Genomic DNA, 22,539 nt, shown 5'->3' with positions numbered 1-22,539 from the left:
AATGTATCTAAATTTATTCCTAATCAATGAAAGGGTGGCTTGAAGGCCACCTCAGAAGGCTCCTTTCAGCARTGCCAGCAGCACAAATCAGCCCTGCACTTTTTCCCAGCTCTTTTTGTGGAACTGGGAGGAAGGAAAATGTGTGGAAAAGGCCCAGCTGGCCCTGATGCTCCCCTTGAGCTGTGTCACAAATGGAGGCAGCTTTGCTCCCCTGCTGAGGCTGATGCTGAGTCAGATCTGGGATCTTGGGAAGCTGAAAACAAAACAAAAACCAATAGGCTGGAGAGCCAAGAGCTTTGGTTCACCCCATATCTCSCATTCTGGGCAGTGCTGCTGGAATCCCTCAGTTCTACTTTTCCCTGCTTTCCCTCCTCACACTTCCATAAATCCTGGCAGCTCCACCACTCTCAAAGCAGGAATGAACCAGCTTTTAGAGCCTGCTTCCTGCACTCCTTAATTAACTGTAAAATCCATTATTGAGGGACACAAAGCAAATCTCCTCCCTACATCACCCCTCTGGCCCCAGGGAGGGAGTGACYGAGGCTGGGAATTGATCCTGTTCCCTGCATGGCAGAACTCTGCAATGGGCCAGCTCCCTGCTGTTGGACCAGTGCTCAGTCAGGTAAAGGGAACACATGGATCACAACTTTWAAAGTCTTGGCTTTAAAACTGGTGCAAGGAAAAGGGCTCCAGGTAACTTGTTTGTTGTTCTTTTTGTTCTTAAACTTCTGCAATTCCCTTTTTTTCTGCTGGAACTTTGGAGAGTATCCCATTTCTGCTGTCCTTGCAGTGTGTCCAACTCCTTTACACAGAGATTTGGGCAGTTTTTGGAGCTGTGTTTGGTATGAGATAGAATCTCCTTCTGGCAGTTCCTATCTCCTTTCCCATCATCATCCCTATCCAAGCAATGAAATCAGGATTTATACTTCAACCCCTGTCAATGAACATCCAGGACTTGAAGGAAAATATTCTGTGTTCTCCAATGCTGAAAATTCCTGGCAAATCCAGGATTTACATTATCCTGAAAACAAATACTTTCCTGAGACCTAAATTAGAGGAAAACCTCAATGAGAAGATGATTTTCTTCTTGTTAGGATTTTTATTGTTTATGACCATTTCTTGCAGGGGATTTCTCTTGAAGTATTTCTCTGTCCCTCTCTGTCTCATCCCAGTGCATCTCCAAATTTTTGGGAAGATAATTGGAATACCATGTATATGATATGTTGTTTAAAGTGTCTTGGAGGTTTCACCTGCCATGAGTGTAGATTATAGGATATATCATGAGCTGCTTGTTCAGCAATAGATCTCCTTTCTAAGAATAAATGAAGAATTCCTTCCAAAAAGCTGGAACCCTTGTATTTTAAGCAAAAAAACCCAAACTACTACAAAGCTGCTCCCATCTCCTTAAGTGGTACTTTAGATCAGCTATCAGAGCTCCTGTGTAATGGAAATGTGCATCCCCAGTAATTTAATGTAAGCACTGAAAGCTTTTGTAAATCAAAATATTTTATTCTCTGAGAATCCCTTAAAATACCACTGAACTGTATGTGAAATGCATTCCCTGCTATAGGGCAGGGGGTTCTTCATTTTTTTATTGATTTTTAGAAGCTCTGGAGTTAAACCATGCCAGGAGTGTTGCTGAGATGAATCACTATTATCCAAAGGCCACCAGCCTCTCTGCCGGCTGACAGAAGGATAATTCCACATGGATCAAATAAATACAGATGTGTAGTAATTAGTTCTATTCCCAATGAGGCCATTTCCAACCCACTAAAGATGTGCACGATTATGGAGCCTCACCCCAACAGCTTTTATCAATTTAAACTGCTAAGCTACAGGATAGGTCATAACCCAGCCTGCTATTAATAATGTATTTATTGTGGGCAACRTTAGGAATTAAGRGGAGAAAAAAAAATACTTCTCACAAGAAAAATGTTCTCTTTTTCCAGGAGCACCGCATGTGCCTGGCCACCCTGCTCAAGTACAGTCCCAGGACCATGCAGAGGATCCGGGTTCTGATCCAGAGCAGGGATGCCTACGTGGTTGGGGGTGTTCCCCACCAGGACGATCTGGCCGTGGCCGATGTGCTCCAGGTGCCGGTGTTGGGCTCGGAGCCGGCCGTGGCTCAGCTCTACGGCACCAAGTCRGGCTCCAAGAGGATCTTTGCCAGTGCTGGGGTGCCAACCCCTCCTGGAGAGTGGGACATCCACAGCTGGGAGCAGGTGAGCGGGGTGCGCTCCGGGGTGGGACGGGAATTGTGTCATGGTGGCAACTCTATTGGTGGGACCTTCATGGGTTTGGTCAAACCTTGGGTGAGGTTGGGTCCTTTTTTGGCTCAGTTAAATGCAGCGTGCGCCCAAGGCAGGAAGGATCACAATTACACTGGGATCCTTCATGGTCCTGAGGATACAGAAATTTTTGATCCAATATTTGAGACAGCCTGTACTGCTGCCTCATGGGTGAAGTCATGGTCTCCATGAAATTAATACATTTCACCAGTGAAAAATGCACATTTTCCAAAAATCCTTGTTCTTAGTGGAAGAAATTTCCCCTTCAATCAGCCTGTGCCAACTGAGGTTCACTGAGCATCTTTGCAGCTGCAGTTTTACTTTGTACCCAGCCTGTCRTTGCTAAATTCCTCTCTCCTGTTAGCTTGACCAGTAAGAAAGGAACAAAACAGTATTGAACTAAAATTACTAGGCACGAGAGGTTTCTGTACCTTCATTTTCCATGTTTTTTTTTGTAGTCAGTGCTTCAATATTTTATTCTTTAAGGTGATTTTGCAATTTACAATGATATGTCTAAGCATTCATTTTTTTAAAAAACCACATTTTTATGATGGTGTTATATCTCATCCAGGAAAATAATSATTGCTAAGATTTTTGGTAGGTGTTCCTGCTTCTTCAAGAGGCTTTTCAAATTGCTTTGATTTTATTAATCACCTTTAGTACTGAACAATGGRAGCTACACAAATACATTGCAGCTTCTCCAGTAGATGAAATAAATACATGATCAATGACCTGCAAAAGAGCTGTTTGATTTATTTGATTCAYGTAAATTATTTAACAATACTTTTGGCTCATCCTACGGGGTTATGGAATTTCTACTTCTGTTGTTTGCTYGTATGAAATATTGACATTTTAGGTTAAATAATCAAAGTGAGGTGACACCATGGTAAAGCACAATTCAATTTTCACTTAAAGATAGCACATAATTCTTTGTGATTGGTACAGTCCTTACAGAATTATTGATCCTTTTCATTACTGTAGGGGAGCCCTCAAGAAAAACACATTTATGTGATTCTCAAAAGCCACAAATGGAACACATGTAATTGTATTTTAGGTCAATCTTTAAAAAAAAGAAACAAAAATCCCCCAAATTACTCTGTAAAATGGAGAAGACTTCAGCCAATGCAACAAGATCTGAGAATACTTTTACCAGGTTCAAAGTCATTTGCAGTTTCTAAGAAGCTAATTGCATCCTGCACCAGCTGGGCAAAAGGCATTTGGAAGCCATTTAAATCTGTGTACATACACAAATAAATAATTAGCATTTTTATAAAGCCTGCCTGGTACCTCCTCCGTACATTTATAACCATGGAATGCTCTCTCCAGTAGGAAAATTTCCCAGCTGTTTTGGCTGGTGTTACTCTGGCACATTTTTGCAAATAGCATCGTCCATCCCGCGTTGTTCTCTGTCACAAACGTTTATGGAGCAGTTCTGGTGATCCAAAACCTCAGATCCTCATCAGACAAAAAAAACCAAAAAAAAACAGTCTGGGCAGGCAAATTCCCCTCTGCAGAAAACAGGGATGAAAGCCATGGAAAACTCAACTTTTTTCATCCAGAACTGGCCAARGTTGTTTTCAATCCATCCCCAAACAGAACAGCTGTAACAGCACAAAGATCTTTCAGAAAATGAAACCCTGATTACAAAATAAACTTGAAGCCCAAATCTTTGGGAACTGGAAGTCTGAGGAGCATTTTGGTGTTGTGACAGCTCACAGGATCTTGGTGTCCCTGCTCTGCAGCTGCTCCGTGCTCTCAGCCGGCTCATCCTGGACAATGTGGAAGTGCGGCGCTGGCTCTTCAAGGTGGATGATGAACATGGAGGAAACGGCACTGCCTACTGTGATGTGATTTCCCACCTGGAATGCTACCCCTGGATCCAAAGGGAATGGCAGAGACACAGCCCTGAGGGGTGGAGTAAGAGCCAGGCTCGTGTAAGTAACAAAAAAACCCCATCTTCTTTGTTGTCATGGCTTTTCAATTGTCCCCTGAGGTTCCTCCTCCTTGTAAATCTCCTCTCTGAGCCCCCATCTGAAGGGAAATGTTGATATCACAACCCAGACTGACTTTACAAAGCAAGAGGTAGCAGTAATTCAAATAAAACAGAGAAATACTCCAAAATACACAGGAATACCTGGCAACCAACTGTGGAATGASTTGTGTCACAACACTTCCTGTGCAATAATGTGCAAATTTTATACGTTTTTTTTATCCAAAGTGAGAACCTGCAAATGAAAGTTTATTGGCAGCRCAGCCTAATATCTCCATAGAAATTTGGAATTATTGAAACAAAGATTAATTGGGACTGGGATTTAAATAGTTGAACAGCTCCAATTCAGAACCACAACAAACTGATTGCTTTTTAATCTGTTTTTCTATGGATTATTTTTCCTGTATGCTTTTTCCTCACTTATAACTTTTAAACCTGTATGAGACAGAACTCAAGGTCTTGGAGAATATTGAACTCCTGTGAGTTTCATTACCAGGGGTGGTTAGGTAAGGAGAGACATCTATAAATATCTAACTAAGGGAAACATTAGAGCATGAACTCAGGCACTCCTGGATTCCTAAGAATCCTCARGATTGAGAGGCTGGAAGATGATACATTTTAACTGCAGGAAAATCCATATGAAACCACACTTCATTATTCTGCCATTCCRAGAACTATTTGTAGTTTAAATATTCATTGGTATTTAAATGTGTTAATTTCAATAAGCATTTGATATTTCTGTATGTCTTGCCAAATTCATTCCTAATGTAATGGTTTTAAAGCCAGAAGGAATGTATCCAGAAAAAATGTTTAATTTACATAAACTACTCATTATAGCTCTTCTGATTTTTTTAATTCAATCAAAACGGGTTTGAAATTTTGGGTTGATTGAATTATATTGTATACTAAAATTTCAAATTGTGCTGATTACACTTCTGCTGCATTTGACAACTACAAAATAATTCCACATTATAAACCAGAGTTCATGAGATAAAGCTGAAGGGGTAATTTCTCTGATCTGCTGCTCCCTCACCATCTGCAAGTCAGGCAGGATGAAGCAGAGTCCTGGAGAGCCATCCTGGTGGGACACAAAGCTYGGGATAAATCCAGGGCCTGCCCCCACCACCTGAGTCATGACAGAGCCCTGAGTCACCATCTCTGGTTCTTTGCTGGTAGAAATTCCTGATAAAAGAGGCATTTTCTGTGCTTCTATTTCTGTGCCTTTTTAATYCTTTTCCTAAGTGCTTCTGCATAAAGGACACAGTGATCCCTGACTGCCTTTGGTTTTTCTTTCTACTCCATTTACCTCAAGCTTTGATGCAACAAGGAATCAACCAGTGAGAAGCCCTTAAACATTAACACATGTTGGAATTTGGGAAAAAAAATACAGAATAATGAATTTGATTTAATTTCCTAGAGTCAGCAGACAAATCCAGGCCAATATTGAAGAGGGCTTTGACAATGTGTTGTCCAGAGAATCTGTGGCTGGCCCTGGATCCCCAGAAGTGTCCAAGGCCAGGTTGGATGGGCCTTGGTGCAGCCTGGGATAGTGGAAGGTGTGGAAGGGGATGGAACTGGATGATCCTGAAAATCCCTCCCATTCCAAACCTCTCTGTGATTCCAGAGCGTGGCACTTGCTGCTGTTTTGAACACCTTGCTTGAATGTTTGCTCGAATTTCCCTGCCTCCTGCATTTACCATCTTTTGAAATAACGAATTGCAGCCTCCCCGAGCCTCACCGTGGAGAGCAGAGGATTAAAACGCTCCTTTGTTAGGGAACACCATTGTAATGATCCACATTTAAACATCAAAGCAGCAGTTTGTGCTTTCATGTCCCGTTGCAGTGTGGGGACCTGGTTCCTTTGATAATGAAGACGTCGTGTCACGGCGGCGGCTGCCACACACCAAACGGATGCTGGCAGGTTATTAAAAAATCCAGCTTCTTGATGAAAGACTATCCTGCAGGCTAGGAGTACAGTGAAAAGCCTTTCCATTCTGCTGGAATTATTAGAAATGAGAACATGACTGTAAGCACTAAATTATGGTAATACTTACAAATAGCATCATTTGCATAGCAGTTTAACACACGACACCCAGATTTTCCTCAGTGGCGTGGAGTAGGCAACAGATTAAAAATAATGGACTTTGTGAGTTTGGGCTGGGTAAAAATTCATTCCAGCTAAAAATGAGGCTGRTTTTAGATTCCTCTTTGTAAATAGAATGTGGGGCAGACCCCAGTGYAGGACAGGATTATGGATGGATTTCACCTTGTTAACTTAATGCAGTCGCTGAATTATGTGAACAATTAATTTGCAACTGCAGAAAGGCTTGAATTCATAAACTGCATCAATGTCTCCAAGTCCATCATTCTTCTGTGCACTGTTGAAGTTTTTAGCAGAGAAATTGGCCCAGGATCCAATGGTTCAATGTCCAGAGCACTTGCTGCACTTGTGAGGTTGTTAGTGGAGACATCCTCCAGTATGGAAAAGGATATTGGAGTCTGGCCCTAGTTGTGTGCAAAACAATTAGAAAATACTGAATCTCCTTATCTGTTAAATTGTATCTTGTAGGGTAAATGATGATTCTAGGGAACAAATAAATTCATTTTTAACATATGCAGATTTTCTGTACTCATTCAAGCTTCAGTTAGTCCGTGCATAGCAGAAAAGGTGGRTTTGCTGCTGTGAGGGTGCGTGAATAATTTTTTGGCATATTTAGAGGAAGATCTCCATGATACTCACTGATATGTAGAATAGCTGGGCATCTCACTCCTGCTGAAAGTYAGCAGCTCAGATTTGGGAAAATCTCACCTCAACTTATACAGATCCTTGCTGGTAGACTCTAAATTCATGGAAAACTCCTGTTATTTCTGACACAGTCTCTGCCTTAGAGAGATTCTGAGTTGTTGGAAGCTGGGAGAGTATCCAAGGAATGGATGTGCTCTCTCTGTTTTCATATTTTCCTTTTTCTTGGACTTAAATTGCCCAAACTCTTCCCTTTTAGGGCAAAGATAACATCACCTTCCCTGTTAGCATTGCCTTTTTYCTTCTTTTGAMAATTCCCTTTTACATGAATAACCCRGGACTGCAGGATCCCATCCTGTYGTATAACTGTGGAACTGTGAATAGTAAATCACTGGATRAAATTACTACTGAAATTAATTTTAGAATTATCTTTTATTACCCCATGACTTAATTAACCACCAGCACCAGCAACATGATGTGAGTTTATCTAGCAGTGAGTCTGAGGATAACAAAAGTCAGGCTGGAGACAGAAAAAGGGATAAAGAAGAGCTGAAAATACAGGGATAGAATGAGGCACAGAAAAACAAGCAACAAATASTCTCTCAATAAACCCTTAAAATTCGTGATAGCTACACAGTAGAGTTCAAAACTTTCCATTAAATATCTGTTGAATAGAAAAAAAGGGAATTTAACACACTTGGGCAGCCCCTGTTAGAAAAATGTTTGAGCTTTCCTCCTCCAGTTTAGTCACACGATTTTGTTTCCGTTTCTTTTCCTTACAGGCCATAATTCGGTTAATTTACTGCAATGAGGAAATCAGAAGCTTTTCAAAAGGTGACAGATGTGGACAGCTTTTGGTCTGAATGATGCAAAACAAGATTTGTATGCTGCTTGCAAGATTTTGCATTGATTGCTATTGGAAAATAGGAATGCAAAGCACTGGCTGTTCCTTTAATWTAAACATTTTTGGTCAGCTTTTGAAAATCCTGTAGTAAGTAATAGATGAACTKTGGGATTACCTGGAAATCAGGAATAATGGGGAGCAGATTGTGTCCTGGTTGGATGAATTCCATGCTCTGCAGCAAATCTGGAGCTTCCATAGCACATCTTGTTTCTTTACTGAGTTAACGAGTTTAGAGCAGGGTGTGTGTTTGCAAACACATCAGGATCAAACCAACCCAGCAAAACTGTAATTTYAGGAACGTGGCACTGCCAGCACACTCCTTTCTGACCTCCTTTGAACACAGCAGAGCTTCCTAACACTGCTTTATTCTTTTTTTTTTTTTTTTTAATTGATCTTAGTGTAACACCTAAAGCCCTCGGAGGGGGTTTTTAAGGAGTCTGTTGTGCACATGGAATTGCAGGTGTGGTATTTTTCCAGCCTGAAGAGGGCCAGAAACTTTGACAGATCCCCAGAAAATGCATTTCCAGCATTTGGACAGGTTTTTAACATTTCTTCTAACTGATACCATGTTTAATAGGGAAAGAAAAAGAACCCAAAGACTTGAGGAGGAGATTGATGATGRAAAGGAGTAGTTCTGCACATTTCCTAGTGTGAGCAGTGCTCTGCCAGCAATTACCCCAAATAATGGAAATATCCCCTGTACCTGCCAACAATCCTCAGTTTATTCAGATTATCTGCATGTCTGCCATGGTGGTGTGTGAGGTGAGGTGCAGATCTGAGGTAAAATAAAGCAGAATTGTGTCCCTGGGCCCGGTGAAAGCYGGGATATCTTCCCTGAACCACAACCACGGGCTCTGCAAGCTGTTGGGCCGTGTGTCCTATTGATTTAATATGCTCCTAATCAGTACATAAAGCTATAGGCCTGCAGTGTTAATTTTTCATATGCTTACAAAGTACCCTTTGATTTTCTGTCACGCGTTAATTACAGCGTTTTGCCATTAAATAGGAAGCTTTGTGTAAACTAATTACTAGGTAATCATTGTCTACCGCCAGCGTGCTGTTCCTACCTTTTATTTTATTCTAAAAATGCACAGATCTCGCAGTCTGGAACCACTATACCTTCCAGCCATTAGCTCTCACTAATTCATAGCATTATTGTGGTAAGATTGTAGGAGTTGTAATTGTTGTGGTATCAGTGCTGTTAATTACCGGAGTAAACAGTTGAAATGGTGCCAAGGTCTATTGTACAAGGCAGAGGAAAAGGAGGTTTAAATGTTACTTCCACCATCTGGGGACCGGAGGAGAGGCAAATGCTAGAAAACAGCAGTGAGGCAATATCAGAACTTCAGCTCCAGGGTTTGAGGCCATATGGATCCGGAATATTTTGAATCAATTGAATTTAAGTGCCAGTTTTGTAGCAATAACAGTGGGGAAGAAGAGGATAAAGCAAGAGCACTAAAGAAATCTGAAATGCCTTAATGTTGGTGCAGCCAATAAAATGCCTGCTTGGATTATTTTAAAAATGTTTGTTTTGCTAAATTCCAAAAAGTAACACATAGGCAACTCTGGGAATAAAAGGAGTTTAAGTGTGTGTTGTTTGTGAAAGACAATGCAGGTTTTGTCTGACAATTCCTGTAGCATTACAGCAATTTCCATAAAATTCCCGGGAAGTGACTGGGGTTTTTGTATATGATGGGTTTTTTCTCTCTGAAACCACTTTTTTTGGAATTCATTAGAATCCTTTCTTTAGAGATACTAGCCATAAAGGAGGGTAAGTCCCAAAATTTGTAGAGATTGAAACAGAGAATACTCAATTAATTGGCAAAATAATATTAATGTGAGGGTATTGGTTGTGCATTTGCAGAAATCTCATGTAAATACAAAAAAATGCATTCAAATGTTCAAATGCATTYGATATTTGAATATCATCTCATTCTGTATGAGGATGAACATTCCAATATCCTGAACTTATAAATGCCACATTTGAAATAAATGTGTGATTATTGTTTTGAAAGGAGGTTTTTGAAGATCATGGCAATTATGTTTTCTTTGCTCTACAGAAAGGTGGGGGGAACCTTGAACATGCAGGATGCACCTTGCAAAAGACACATTTTTTGAATATTTATTTGGATGAGAAAGAAAACTAATTAATAAAATTGTCCTAATCTCAAATTAACATTCAGTGCATTAACACTCAGAATTCTTTGAGGAGTTCAGAGCGCTTTGAAGATCCTTTTTTTCTGACTGATTTTTGGCAGCACAGACTTGATCTTTGATTTCCCTGCAAAGATTGTTTTCTGAGCTGACATCTCCGAGCAGGGATCTGGCAGCAGATTGCCGCTGCCAGCTCAGGAGCGTTTGCAGGAAATAGAAAGGATCTCTCTTCCTAAACAATCCTGCTTTATTTATTTTTTATTGGTCTGTTAGCAGATGTTGAAGTAGTTCAGGGCACAATGTAAACATGTGCTTTTCAATGGATGGTAAATAGGAAAGTGCACAATGAAAGGAGCGGTCGGGAGGGGGTTTGCACCGGGGCACAGGGGGTTTTGTGAGGTTTTTGTGTGCGCAGTTGAATTCAGAATTAAAAGAAGTGCTTGATCTTTCCCTGTTGAGCCCCTCGGTGCGCGGAGCGGCGGCGTGAGCCCGGCCGGAGCACCGTGGCCCCATGTGGTGCCAGAAAAGGAGCAGCACTTGAAGCGCTGTGAAGTTGAAAGGGAACTGAGCTCCTTGTTCTGGGAGGGGCAGTTCTGGGGGGCTCCATTGAAGCGTGGCAGATGCGCCCCGGCCCCACAAAAAGCCCCTTGAGCGGGAGCGAACCCGGCCCCGCGTCCGGATCCTGGGAAGCGCCCAGGGATGAGCCCCGAATGCGAGCACAGAATTGTGTGCTCTGCTTTCAGCACCCCCCTTAACGCCGGTGGCAGCCCCGTTTGCCAGGCAGCTGAAATGGCCCATTAGCTATCAGGGAAAATTGTCTTTGCTCCTTTCAGCAGATGGAGCAAATATTTTACAAAGCAATTTTACATAGGAAAAACATTTGTGGGAGGCGGTAATGACGGCTGTTTGCCATGATGGGACCTGAGCTCGGAACATGCTTTTCCAACTCGGGGAAGGCACAATTGGCACTTCTTAATTTTAAAATTTGCAGTTAACAGTGAAAAGCCCGGGCTTTAAATCAGGTGGCAAACTTTAAGCAGATAGAGGGTGCTCAGTGTGTCGCTTCCAAAACCATTCCCGGTTTTATAGATCTCTCCAATTGTTCTGTTAACTGTGGTGCTTTGTGCTTCTGGCCAGGGTGGACCTTTCTGAATTAAGAAAAAAGTGTCCAATCGGTTTAATTTGCAAAACAGGAAATAATGGCAGTTATTTGGACATCGAGGCAGCAGTCACTGCCTTCTCCCATGGTTGCTGGTATCCCTGAGAAGATCAGCATTAGCTGGGCTGGCCCAATTCCCATGCAGGCAGCTGGAATAAGTTATCCCAGCTCCACTGATCACAAGAGAAAGGATGTACTTATAAATGGGAGGAATTGTCATYGTGCCATCCAAGTGGCATAAATTGCCCCAGCTTCATTGACTGCAGCACAGTCATGGCAGTTTGTATTGCTCAGGAGCTCTCTGCTGATTTTATTCCTCTCTGGCCCACTCAGCTTTACTTATTTGGAGTTACTTTCTTCACTCTATTTGCTTGCAAGGTCTAAATAACTTCCTTTCCTTTCCAGCTGATTTTTAGCTAAAAAGCCCTGGGTCTTTCTTATGCATYCTGCTCTGCAGCTTCTTTCTGTCCCCAGGTCTTTCTTCCTATTTCTGTTTCTTCTCCCCATTTATTTACTTCTCTTCTCAACAGGCTTTTCTTTGCTGACTGATCTGTCTCCAGCAGGTTTCCTATCACTGCCTTCAACATCTGCTACACTTGGTCCTTATTTTTTGTTACAACTGCCTAAGAAAACCTTTCAAAATTCAWCTTGCAGAAGGGTGAGAAATTATTTTTCATTTAATGGGAAAAAGTTGATTTTTTTTTTGAGTGCTTGTTCATCATTATAAAAAGGTGCAAAACCAATTGGGAGAGATGTAAAGATTTCTACATGTATTTGGGCTGCTCATTTTTACTGCTACTAAGAAGCATCAGCTGAAAGATTTGAACAAATGCTCCCTGTTTCTGTTGAGCCTGTGATCCTGGATTGTTTTGAGCCACATCAAGAGATAAAACTCTGGTAGGCTCTGCTGGAGATACTGTCCAATTTAAATGAAATTAGCCAGCTGAGCACTGATCCTTTTAAAAGGTTTGACTTCATGAGTGAATGTTGGATCCAGACTGGAATTTGCCTACTAAAACTCCCTATAATCAGGATTATGGCCTTCTCAGAGCTTACAGTTGCAAAAAAACTCTAACTAAAATTCCAGGTGCTGATCCTTAAAGAGGGGTTGCCTGACTCCCTGCTGTGAACACCCTGATTATCCAGGCATTGTTCAAAGCACAACCTTGACTTGGAGCTCAAGGGAAGTTGGTCAGATTTTCTTGTATTGATTTTTTTGTTTAAAATCCTCTTTTCTTTCTGYCAGACAGCTGGGTTTGGTGCTCATGCACTTCACAGTCACAGTGCTGAGAGTGCCCCTGGRTCCCTGGAAGTGTCCAAGGCCAGGTTGGATGGRGTTTGGAGCACCTAGGGAAAGGTGTCCCTGCCCATGGCAGRGGTGAAATGGGATGAGCTTTGAGGTCCAACCCAAACCATCCCAGAAATCTGTGATTTGTTGTCCTAAAGGAACCATGCCTTAGACGTGCAAGAGGAAAACTCCAAASGAGAGAAAAAGTCCCTTGGAAGTTCTCCCTGATTTTGCACCCAATTTAGTACTTTCTTCCCCAGTTATGTGTGACCCTCCAGCTCTGTCTGAAAGGAGATCCAGCTCGGAATTGTTGCACTGGATAGTTGTGTCCCAGCTCACGTGCTGACAGTTTAATTGTTACTTACACAGGCTTGGGCACAGCACTCCCAAAGCCTCCACATCCAGCAGAGATTCCTGTTGGTTTTTTTTCCCTGTGATTTATCAAAAGCTCTCAGGGAGCCACTGCACACCTCTTGCTTTGTTTGTTTTTATATTTCTGTTTAAATTGCACAACACTCAAAGTCAGCAGGTCCCAGGGATGRGACTGGGAGCTGCTGGATGCACTGCCAGCTGTGAGCTGTTTTGTAGGACAGCAATTCCAGGCCATCCATCATGGCTCTCATCCTCTCTCCAAAGCCACGATTATTTTCCTGAACCACCTCAGCCTGTTCCTTGTTGGCTCAGCAATAATTCAGCACAGACACAAACCCACACAAGGCCAATGGATATTTGCTCACTGCTCCACTGGTTCAGTCAGCTGAGCCACCCAACACCCAAATTCCTCCTTACAGGTCCTAAGGAAATTATCAAGGTAAGACCTGAATTTGGGTAAATTCTGAGCTTGGGTCTCATGTTTTATGTGCTCCTTTGTTTTTGCCATAAGGTTGTGCTGCTTAACGTATTGATTTACTGATTAAAACAAATTTTAAGCCTTTTTTGGTGATATTTTTGAAGTCAACAACTCAGTTTTCTCATATAATGTGCTGAGACCTCCCATAGCTGAGATCAGCATCACCATCTAAGCACCTTGATATTTTTAAGGCATTTTTCCCTCAATTSCCTGTGAGGTAGGGACAGCAATTGCCCCCCTTTCATGGCTGGGCAGCAGGGGCACAGATGGGAAATCCCTTTCCTGAAGTCTCAAGGAGACTAGAGTGAGGACCAGGGTTTATCCAGGTTTTCTGTATGCAGAGTTAATCCCTAATTGCCCAGCTGTCCAGAGAAGCTGTGGCTGCCCCTGGATCCCTGGAAGTGTCCAAGGTCAGGTTGGATTGGGCTGGGAGCACCCTGGGCCAGTGGAAGGTGYCCCTGCCCACGGCAGGGGTGGAACTGGATGAGCATTAAGGTCCTTTCCTTTCCAACCCAAACCATCCAGTGATCCTGATCATTGCTCCATCCTCCTCATTCCGATAGGTAATTCACAGTAAACTGATTTTGACTTTGCATTTTTGGTTGCTTCACATCATGTGCTCCATGACAAAGCCAGTCTCTTTCTTCAAGCTCACCATTCTGGGAAAAYAGCTTTCATTTTTTATTTGCTGTCCTTAACTGTCAGCCATGAGGTTTCATCACATTTCTCCAGAGCCTGAGAGGAAATGATTGTGGCTGAGGCCATTGGCAGGATCAGAGGAGGGGTGGTCATCTGCTGYAGGGGTGCTGGGGAGAGGGGGTGTAAAACAGAGGCCAAAAGCCCCAGGGGAGCAGGGRGAGGCTCATGAAGCAGCAAGAAAAGGAGCCTGGAGCAATCCAGTCAGGGTCCTTGCAYTTTATATGCTCGTGTTCTACTGGGACTTCGGGGAGCAGTAAAAGCAGCGCAGTTGCTGCCTGTATTTAATGGGGCTGGGCTGTGTGTGTGATAATAAAGAATTTAAAACTAGGAAGAAAGCTGCTTTAGCTGTGGAATGACTAATCAAATTCCACCAAAGACACAGGCACTTGGGGATTTGGTACAGTTATTTTACAGATTTTAAAGGATATCTCCTGCTTTAGGAATGCTTTTGCTTGATTATTCCTATCTTTTTTTTCTAATTAAAGGGTATTTAGATTGATATAAGAGCTGAAACATAGAACCAGCAAAATTATTGCTGGCATATGTGACTATTTCAATATGCTGCTTCAAAATACARGCAATGTACAAGTTATTGACTGCTGGTATTGATCCCAAAGCAGTTACCAAGTACTTGGCATTTTCAGATGCCAGATCCAATTATTGATATAAATTATAATGCAAGAGATGCTGTGCTGAGGGGGAGATGGGCTTTCAGAGAAGGACAGTTTGCAGGAGGAGGGAAGAGGAGCAAGCAGCAAAATTAAAAAAGGCTTCCTGAGTGTGGGTAAACAGTAACCACATTTTTTTTTTTTTGCCTGTTGGAGGCCTGGTTTTTAATCACCCCACAAGCAGTTTTCATTTCTGTAGTAAAATTGCTTGTGGTTCTATTTAATTTGTTTCTGCAGGAGCTAGCTTTGGTGAAGATCTCCCAGGAGCTGCCGGGCCTTTTAGCACAGCACGTACAGCCAGTCAATGAGAAACGATTCCCTACATGGGAAAAATTCCTCCAAACATTTCTTACTCAAGGTAAATAAGACTGCAAAGTCGCTGTGAAGTGTTATAAGGAGTAATTATGCCATATTGTCTGCCATATTCTTGTTAGTCTTGGGCCCATTTAAATATTTATCTCCTTTTATTTCTCCATTATGCTTCAAATGTTCATTTACCAATGAATTATAGGCCACTGTTCTGTCATTCATTTGTCCTATCCAAGCTTTTAACCCATATTAATCCTGGAATCTGAATCTGTAAGCACCAGCTCCTAAATCTTTGGGTGCTGCACCAAAGGCTATCCCATTTAGGAAGAGGGAAGAGGCTTCAGGGAATTCTAGCTCATGAGTTCCATTTAGGTGAATGTGAGAATATTTCATATATTCCTTTATGGAAGAGACAAGGATGAATCAAAGCTTTGACYGTGTTTTTCTTTTTAAATGCCACTGAACACATCTTGGACCAGTTTTATTACATAGTGGTTTATCCCAACAAATGGGGTTGTGGCATTATGTGCAATGAAAAGGCAAATCCAGTATGCCAAGCAGTTCTTATGGTGGTTTTCCTTTGGTAAACCATGCTAGAAATTGTTCTTTCTCTTGGGGATAAATGCCACAGGCAGACTCTTCTTTAAGACAGTTGTAGGGATGRGAGTCTCCAGGGATCAACCCCTCAGCTCACAGCAGGAGCTCCCACTCCTCCCAATCCCACCATTGCATTTCCCAGCTCTTCCGGGCCTGGTGTTCAGATGGATTCACTTCTCCTACCCCCAGAACCTGTTTCTCCAGTCAGCTGTGGCATTTATCCCGTTTGGAAGTGGGACTAGAAAGCCCCTGATTAAACTCATTTCTCCTCAGGACATCCATGGTTCGGGCTCTGCTGCTCGCCTTCTGTGGGTTGATTTGCTGGATCTCCACAGCCATCAGCCCTGGAGCTGMTGGCTCCATCCTAGGCACTCCAAAGGGCAGCACTTGTGGATTTGATTCCAGGCTGGACAGATCATTCCTTTCTAATTCCAGGTGGAGTGATTGAAGCCTTCCCTTTCTCTGCCAGCATCACCAACCTGACGGTGGATCTGCTGATCGAGCCAACGGGGGAGGTGACAATGGTGTCATCTGGAGACCAGCTCCACATTGAGGGGCCCCTCAGATCTTCTGGCACCATCATYCCACAACGTTCCGTGGATCCAGAGGTTCTTAAAGTTCTCAGCTTGAAGATTGGGGAGGCCTGTAAATCCAAAGGAGTGCTTGGCTACTTCTCCATTGATTTTGTGGCTTTCACCCATCCCCAGACGAGGGAGCAGCAGGTGAGTGGGGCAGGTTTGATACCTAGATCCGGCTCACCTAAGGCAGAGGCCAGACAAAATTCAGAGAATCCAAAGCTGTTCTGTTCATTGCAGGGCYTTCAGGTGCATTCAGGGCAGTCCCGGCCCTCCAGGGGCTGCACCCACAATGGACAATGGCTCACTGGATTTTCACACTTTATCCAGGGGGATAAAGGGGCAGCCAGGGATCCAGGGGCAGCCACAGCTTCTCTGGGCACCCTGTGCCAGGGCCTCCCCACCCTCCCAGTMATTTGTCAGCTCTGGAATTGAAATCCCAGTTATGTTTGACTCTCCAAATGAATGTACACAGGCATTGTGATCAAAACTCTGGATAAGCCATATTGGACAAGTTCCATGGAAAGTGCTTTAAAAAGATTAAGGGATGACATTCTCACCCACGGAAGTCCATGGGAGTTTTGCCAATTGTTTCACTCAAGCCAGGTTTTCACTGAAATTCAGGAATGCTTCCTGGATTATTAAGGTTGTGACATTTCCTGGCACAAACAAGGACATATTAAATCATTTAGTGATTCCTGTGACCTCTTAGAATTCCYGTCTGTTCCATCCTGGTTTTCTTCCCTTGTTTTCAGGTGATTTTACCTTAATATTTCCTGTGTTTGACAGCATGTCCCACAACTTTAACATTGTTTAAGCACAGGTTTTTAAATTTAACTGGATGTAGAGGCAATTAATGAGGCCATCTGTCTTGGGAGAGAGGGATCACACAAAGGCTTGTGTTCCTGAAAGCACCGTTTTTTTGGCAAACAAGAAATCCTATTAGACCCTTGGAACATTTGCTCACTCATTTCACAAGTGCTCGCTTCAGTGCAGTAGATGGAAGGCTCAGATGCATTCCCTGGAAGTACAGGATACTCAGGAATTCTTTCCAAGTATATTTTACAGGAAATACTGACCTTTGGAGCATCAGGAGCAAAGGGACCCGTGATGGATAAGGAGCAATSTGTGTTGTCACACACAGCTCAGTGGGAAGACACAGCCTTGGCTGCCACGAGCCTCTGGGTGTGAGATCCAAGGGGCAGGGAAAGCTGGGAATTCCCTGTTTCCCTTGGGAATCTGTTCCCACTTCCAGGCCCCTCATTCCTGAGGGAAGGGAGATGGAGATGCTGTTTGCTATGTCTTGGCAAGGAGGGAGGGAAGGGAGATGGAGATGCTGTTTGCCTTGTCTTGGCAAAGAGGTAGGGAAGGATTTGGTGCAGAATTTGGACTGAATCCCTCACTTTATTTTCGAAGGTGTTCATTGGAAGCAAAGCTTTGACCCCTCAGAGTGAAACCCTGTCCAGTGCTGACTGTCAGATCCCAGCTGGGAGCTGCTTCCAAATAATCCACTGAATTGTGTGAGAATTTTGAAATGCATGAACTTCCTTACATCCACAGCCCTGTGGATGGATAATYTGGAGAAGCTGGACCCCAACCACCTTTTCCATGGGTTTGATGGCTTTTACAYAGCCCCAACCTTTCCCAGCAGCTGTGAGGGAACGTTGGATAAATTTTGGGGTTTATTCCTGTAGGTGCCTCAAGGTCTCTGCAGGCAATGCAGCATTTTCTCTGTGCTCTTTTCCAACCAGAGCCACACTGTTGTCATTAACCATCTCCCAATCCTATATCCAGCGGGACAGAGGAGTTGTAGAGCCCTAAACCCGAAGTTTTTGGGTGAGCCCGGYCCATCCCAGCAGCTGCCACGAGATGGCAGCCGGCTGAGAGCCTGCCAGCACTGCCGGCATCGATTCTCGTGCAAATTTTAAAAGTCATAAAAGACACTCTCTCTCCAACGGCCCAGTTGCATTAATATTTCACTAAYTGACATTTTTACAGTATCACTCAAGCACTCCTTTAAAAATAGCACGGGCGCTCTTTACAATAACGCAGCCGTCAATACCAGCCTCGGATAGAACAGTTAAACACGAGAAAGAGAAGCTGTAATTTAGTAACTCTTTAACAATTTATGTTTCCTTCCCTTCTCAAGTTGAGGTTTTAAAGCTGAACACTTTTATGGAAGTTGTAAAGAATTCCAGCATAATTGTGACTTTATTCACTCGAGATGTCTTCACCACGAAGCGCCGGCTCTGAAGCTGTGTGTGCCAAAGTCAAAGCTCCTGAAGCACATAATTTCTTGGATAAACAGCCAGCAAGTCTTGCAGGATTATATTTCTAACTCATTTTTTTCCACTGCTGGGATTCTGGAGAGTCCTAATCTGTCCTCTGCTCAGTTTGACCTAAAACCAGCYTTAAGTCTATCTAAAATCTTAACTCTACCTTCTACCTTTGAAAATCAAATATCGGTTCTAGACTCCTCTGTTCCAATTTAATTTCTGAAGAAAAATYCTGAAAATCCCCCCATTTCAGGTGAAAACTCCTTGTGTTCTGCTAATTTTCCATTGAATCCCTATGAGGATTTGACATCTACAATCATAAATATATATGTTTGTGAATGTGCCCTCATTGTAATGCTCAGAAAATGAGGATGGGCTCAATAATTTTTGTTAGTGTGTGGGATTTGTTAGTCTGTAGGATTGTTTCATTCTTTCCTTAACCTTCACCTTTGCACAGGCCATCTCCCAAAATCTCCTGATTTGCTGGTGGAGATGATGATTTACCTGGTCAGACTCCTTGTCCAGGCCTCGTGTTCTGTTCTCCCATTTCTGTAGCAGCACAAAGGGGATTTAAAGGGCATTTCTGGGTTTCCATGGCAAAAGGGAATCCCCTGCTAGGAAAAAGCTGGAAAATCTCGTGCCATCTGATCCTTGTTCCTTTCTCCCCACGTTAGGGATGTTCTGGGACACGTCCAGGGCAGGAAGGGACACGGCCACAAGAACGTGTCCTGAGCCAGGAAAACGATCCTTGGGGGTGATCCCAGCTGGCACGGAGCAGTGACCATTTGGCTGCTCTGAGTTCCAACRGGGGTGGTTCAGCCCCGGGCTCAGGGATGAAAGGAGGTGGACAGGTGGCTTCCAGCCATGTTTGCCTTCCTCCTCCTCCTCCTGCTCCTCCTCCTCCCCACACCTTATATAGGAAAATGTAAAATATACAGTGGCTTTACCGAAGTAGAGCATGAAGCTTAAGGAGGTTTTGGAGCTCTCCTTTGGTATAGACAGAGAAGGGGGTGAACACCTTCCTTCATCCCTCCTATAAATCCAAACTTTGAATTTTGCAGGAAACAGCATCAATTGGTCTGAGATGATGAAACTGTGTCCAAAATCTATTTTATCCCCTCTGGAAGCAAACAGAAACTCCTTAAACCCATCATTGGTCAATCTCATGATTTCCAGCACAAACCTTGCTCTGCTAAAAGCATTTTCTGTTCTTCCCTTCTCTCACAGCCCCTTCCTTGGGCAAGCTGGAGCCATGCCCTGGAGCAGAGTATCCAGGAGAACTCCTGGGAATGTGCCAATGGGCACTGGAGCCAGGCTGGCATGCTGGGGCTTTGTTTAGGTGATGTGAAATGGATCACACAAGTAATTAACAGGTTTTTCTCTACATCTGCAATGAAAACAATGTCACCTGCATTAATTGTAGTCATGGCCAAGGTGGGATTTGGTGAGGAGCTCCTGCACACTCTGCATGCTGCCCCATACCTGGCAGGGTTTCTGTGAATGCCTGGGAGGGTGGAATGGATTTATCTACTGCTTCTGGCTGCTTTTCTAATGTTTTATCTGTGGTTAAATCCTCAGCCCATTCCCTGCATTTTGCCAGGACCCTGCTCTGGTCCTCACTTCAGTCACAGAGATGTCTTTGCTTAATTTTTTCTATGGTCTCCCTTTAGTCCATCTTGCCTGCTGCAGCTCTGTTTGTGCTCAGCAAAGCTTCCAGGGGTGGATTTTGTGGTCAGGTGCAATATCAGGGTTTGGATCAGGAGCAAACAGTTCACCTTGGAGCAGTGAACAGCCCCCAGATATCCAAGATTTTCAGTCCCTGGCTCCCTGATGTAGCCCTGCCACCTCTTTCTGAGGGCAAAGTTTTAATTGAGAGAGTAAAACCCAGCTCAGACAGGAACTAGGACATAGTGACACAGATTTGTTGGTAATATTKATCAAAATTAATGTAACACTCCTACAGTATAAATAGTTTATAATTATTATTTGGCTCGTTGGAAAGGTTAACACATACTGGGAAAATACAAATGCACAGTGAAGTTCTTCCTGTCTTGCAGAAGTGATGATAAACAATAAATTATTGAAGAAAATTAAGTATTATAATTGGGGAACATTCCCCTATTACTAAGTAAAGCCAGYCATTAGCATCCAATTTGCATTTTAGACCATACAGCAGGAAATATTTAAGTTGACAAATAGGATATTTAATACAGCAACAGATACTTGGCAGTTCCATATTAACAACTGTTACTGGGGTGATTTATTCCCCATTATCCAAAGGGCATTACTGTGTGCATATGATTCCGAAATGAACTCCACTTTTCCAAGAGGCCTTGGCTGCCTGACCCCTTAATATCCTTATAATGACTCCATTTACCATTCCAGGGCTTAGGCAAGTTGTTCACTGGGAGATTTGTTTTCAGGGGTGCACTGTAGGGCAGATATTGGTGTGTGGGAACATTGCTCACCGGCACAGTCTGCACAGGGATTTTTTTAAGTGGGAAAAACTCCTGGGAAAAGCAAGCTCTGGTTATTACGGTGGAGGAGSCTGGCAGAAGCAACCCATGGTGCTTCCCTCAGCCTCATGAGTCCTGCCTGAAGAATTRTTTCTGAAGTTACAGAAGAGTTCTGGTTGTTTCTGTTTGGAAGTGGTTTGTGGAATCACAGAATTACAGAATGGTTTGGGTTGGAAAGGACCTGAAAGCCCACCCAGTGCCACCCCTACCATGGCAGGGACACCTTCCACTGTCCCAGGRTGCTCCAAGCCCYRTCCARCCYGGCCTTGGACACTKCCAGGGATCCAKGGGCAGCCACAGCTTCTCTGGGCACCTGTGCCAGGGCCTCCCYAYCYTYAGAGGGAAGGATTCCTTCCTCACATCTTTATCCCAACYCTGCTCCAGCACCAGGAAGCCAAAAGCAGGAATGCCAACACACAGGACAATAAAGGCGGAGCTGTTCCTTCAAAATTGCTGAATTTTACTCTTCTTCCTGTTCTTTTGAATTTATATGAATGCTCCTCTTTGTTTTGATAGGTGTGGGCAACAGACCTTGACCTTTGCTACAGTGACCAGCTGKCCCTGACTCAGCTCCTGTTGTACGTGACAGATGGAAATCTGGATTGTGGCTCCAGCCGCCTGCAAGGACCTYCTGGATCCAAGGGAAGCCAAAGCCAACAGATTCAGCATGAGGAGATAAAACCTGTAAGCATTAATTCTCAAAGAAAATCATTCATGTAACTATAATAAATTAATCTGTTCTAGAGGAGCTGAATCTGCTCCTTTCGGGTTTTAAACTGCTCCTCTTGGATTTTACAAGGTTAATAAATCATGAGATAGCATCACAGTGGAAGTTAAAGTGAAACAATCCCGTCCCTGGTAGTGTCCAAGGCCAGGYTGGACAGGGCTTGGARCACCCTGGGATAGTGGGAGATGTCCCTGCCCATGGCAGGGGGTGGCACTGGGTGAGCTTTGAGATGCCTCCCACCCCAAACATTCTGGGACTCTGTAAAATGGGAAGAAATGTCYTTAAAAAGGTCAGCAAAAGAAATGGATGTCTCTGTGCACACACACATGTGGGTAGAAAACAAAGGCTGTTTGCCATGTTTTGACAGAGGATTCACAACTCCCTTTATTTCCATCCATAGAGGWGGGAATGTATCACCATTCCAAAAATGTCATGGAGCTGTAATTTAGAGGTTAACGAGCTCTTGATCCATTGTTCTCGTCAAGCAACCACTTTGAGTTGGAGAGAAGTAAATTAGATCTGATTAGTCCCAGTAGTCCAAGTTTTAGAAATGAAAAGTAATCAAGTAGCAACTTTTTTTTTAATTAAAATTCTATCAGAATTAACATAAATTGTCATTGTATCCTTTATTTTTAATTCTTCCTGTATTTCTGCRATTTTTATCTCCTGAAGAGTTAACTACAAGACTGCAGTCTCCCAGGAAAARGGAAAAAGAAACAAACCAAGAGACAAATGTTTTTACAGCACATGATCTGTAATGAATGATTAAGTAAAACACTTTGTGTAAAATTATGAT

At 43.2% G+C, this 22,539-nt stretch overlaps 1 protein-coding gene across 5 annotated transcripts in view; it reads left to right on the top strand.

Annotated features, from left to right (window-relative positions):
- IQCH (IQ motif containing H) overlaps positions 1 to 22,539 on the top strand; it is a 51,017-nt gene that overhangs the window by 21,730 nt on the left and 6,748 nt on the right. For 4 of the 5 annotated variants that reach the window (XM_057372289.1, XM_057372284.1, XM_057372287.1 and 1 more), the window contains 5 exons: positions 1,950 to 2,222; positions 4,031 to 4,222; positions 14,981 to 15,101; positions 16,085 to 16,371; positions 21,533 to 21,700. In XM_057372289.1, coding sequence (XP_057228272.1) covers positions 1,950 to 2,222; positions 4,031 to 4,222; positions 14,981 to 15,101; positions 16,085 to 16,371; positions 21,533 to 21,700 — 1,041 coding nt within the window. The remainder of the gene's footprint in view (positions 1 to 1,949; positions 2,223 to 4,030; positions 4,223 to 14,980; positions 15,102 to 16,084; positions 16,372 to 21,532; positions 21,701 to 22,539) is intronic. The other variant, XM_057372290.1, reaches the window with a different exon arrangement.

The sequence above is a fragment of the Malurus melanocephalus genome, unplaced genomic scaffold, assembly GCF_030028575.1.
Source record: "Malurus melanocephalus ecotype Western Australia unplaced genomic scaffold, MMel_1.1 scaffold_169, whole genome shotgun sequence".
Taxonomy (NCBI): domain Eukaryota; kingdom Metazoa; phylum Chordata; class Aves; order Passeriformes; family Maluridae; genus Malurus; species Malurus melanocephalus.
Note: the sequence above shows the minus strand (reverse complement) of the source record. Positions and strands in the feature narration are given on the sequence as shown.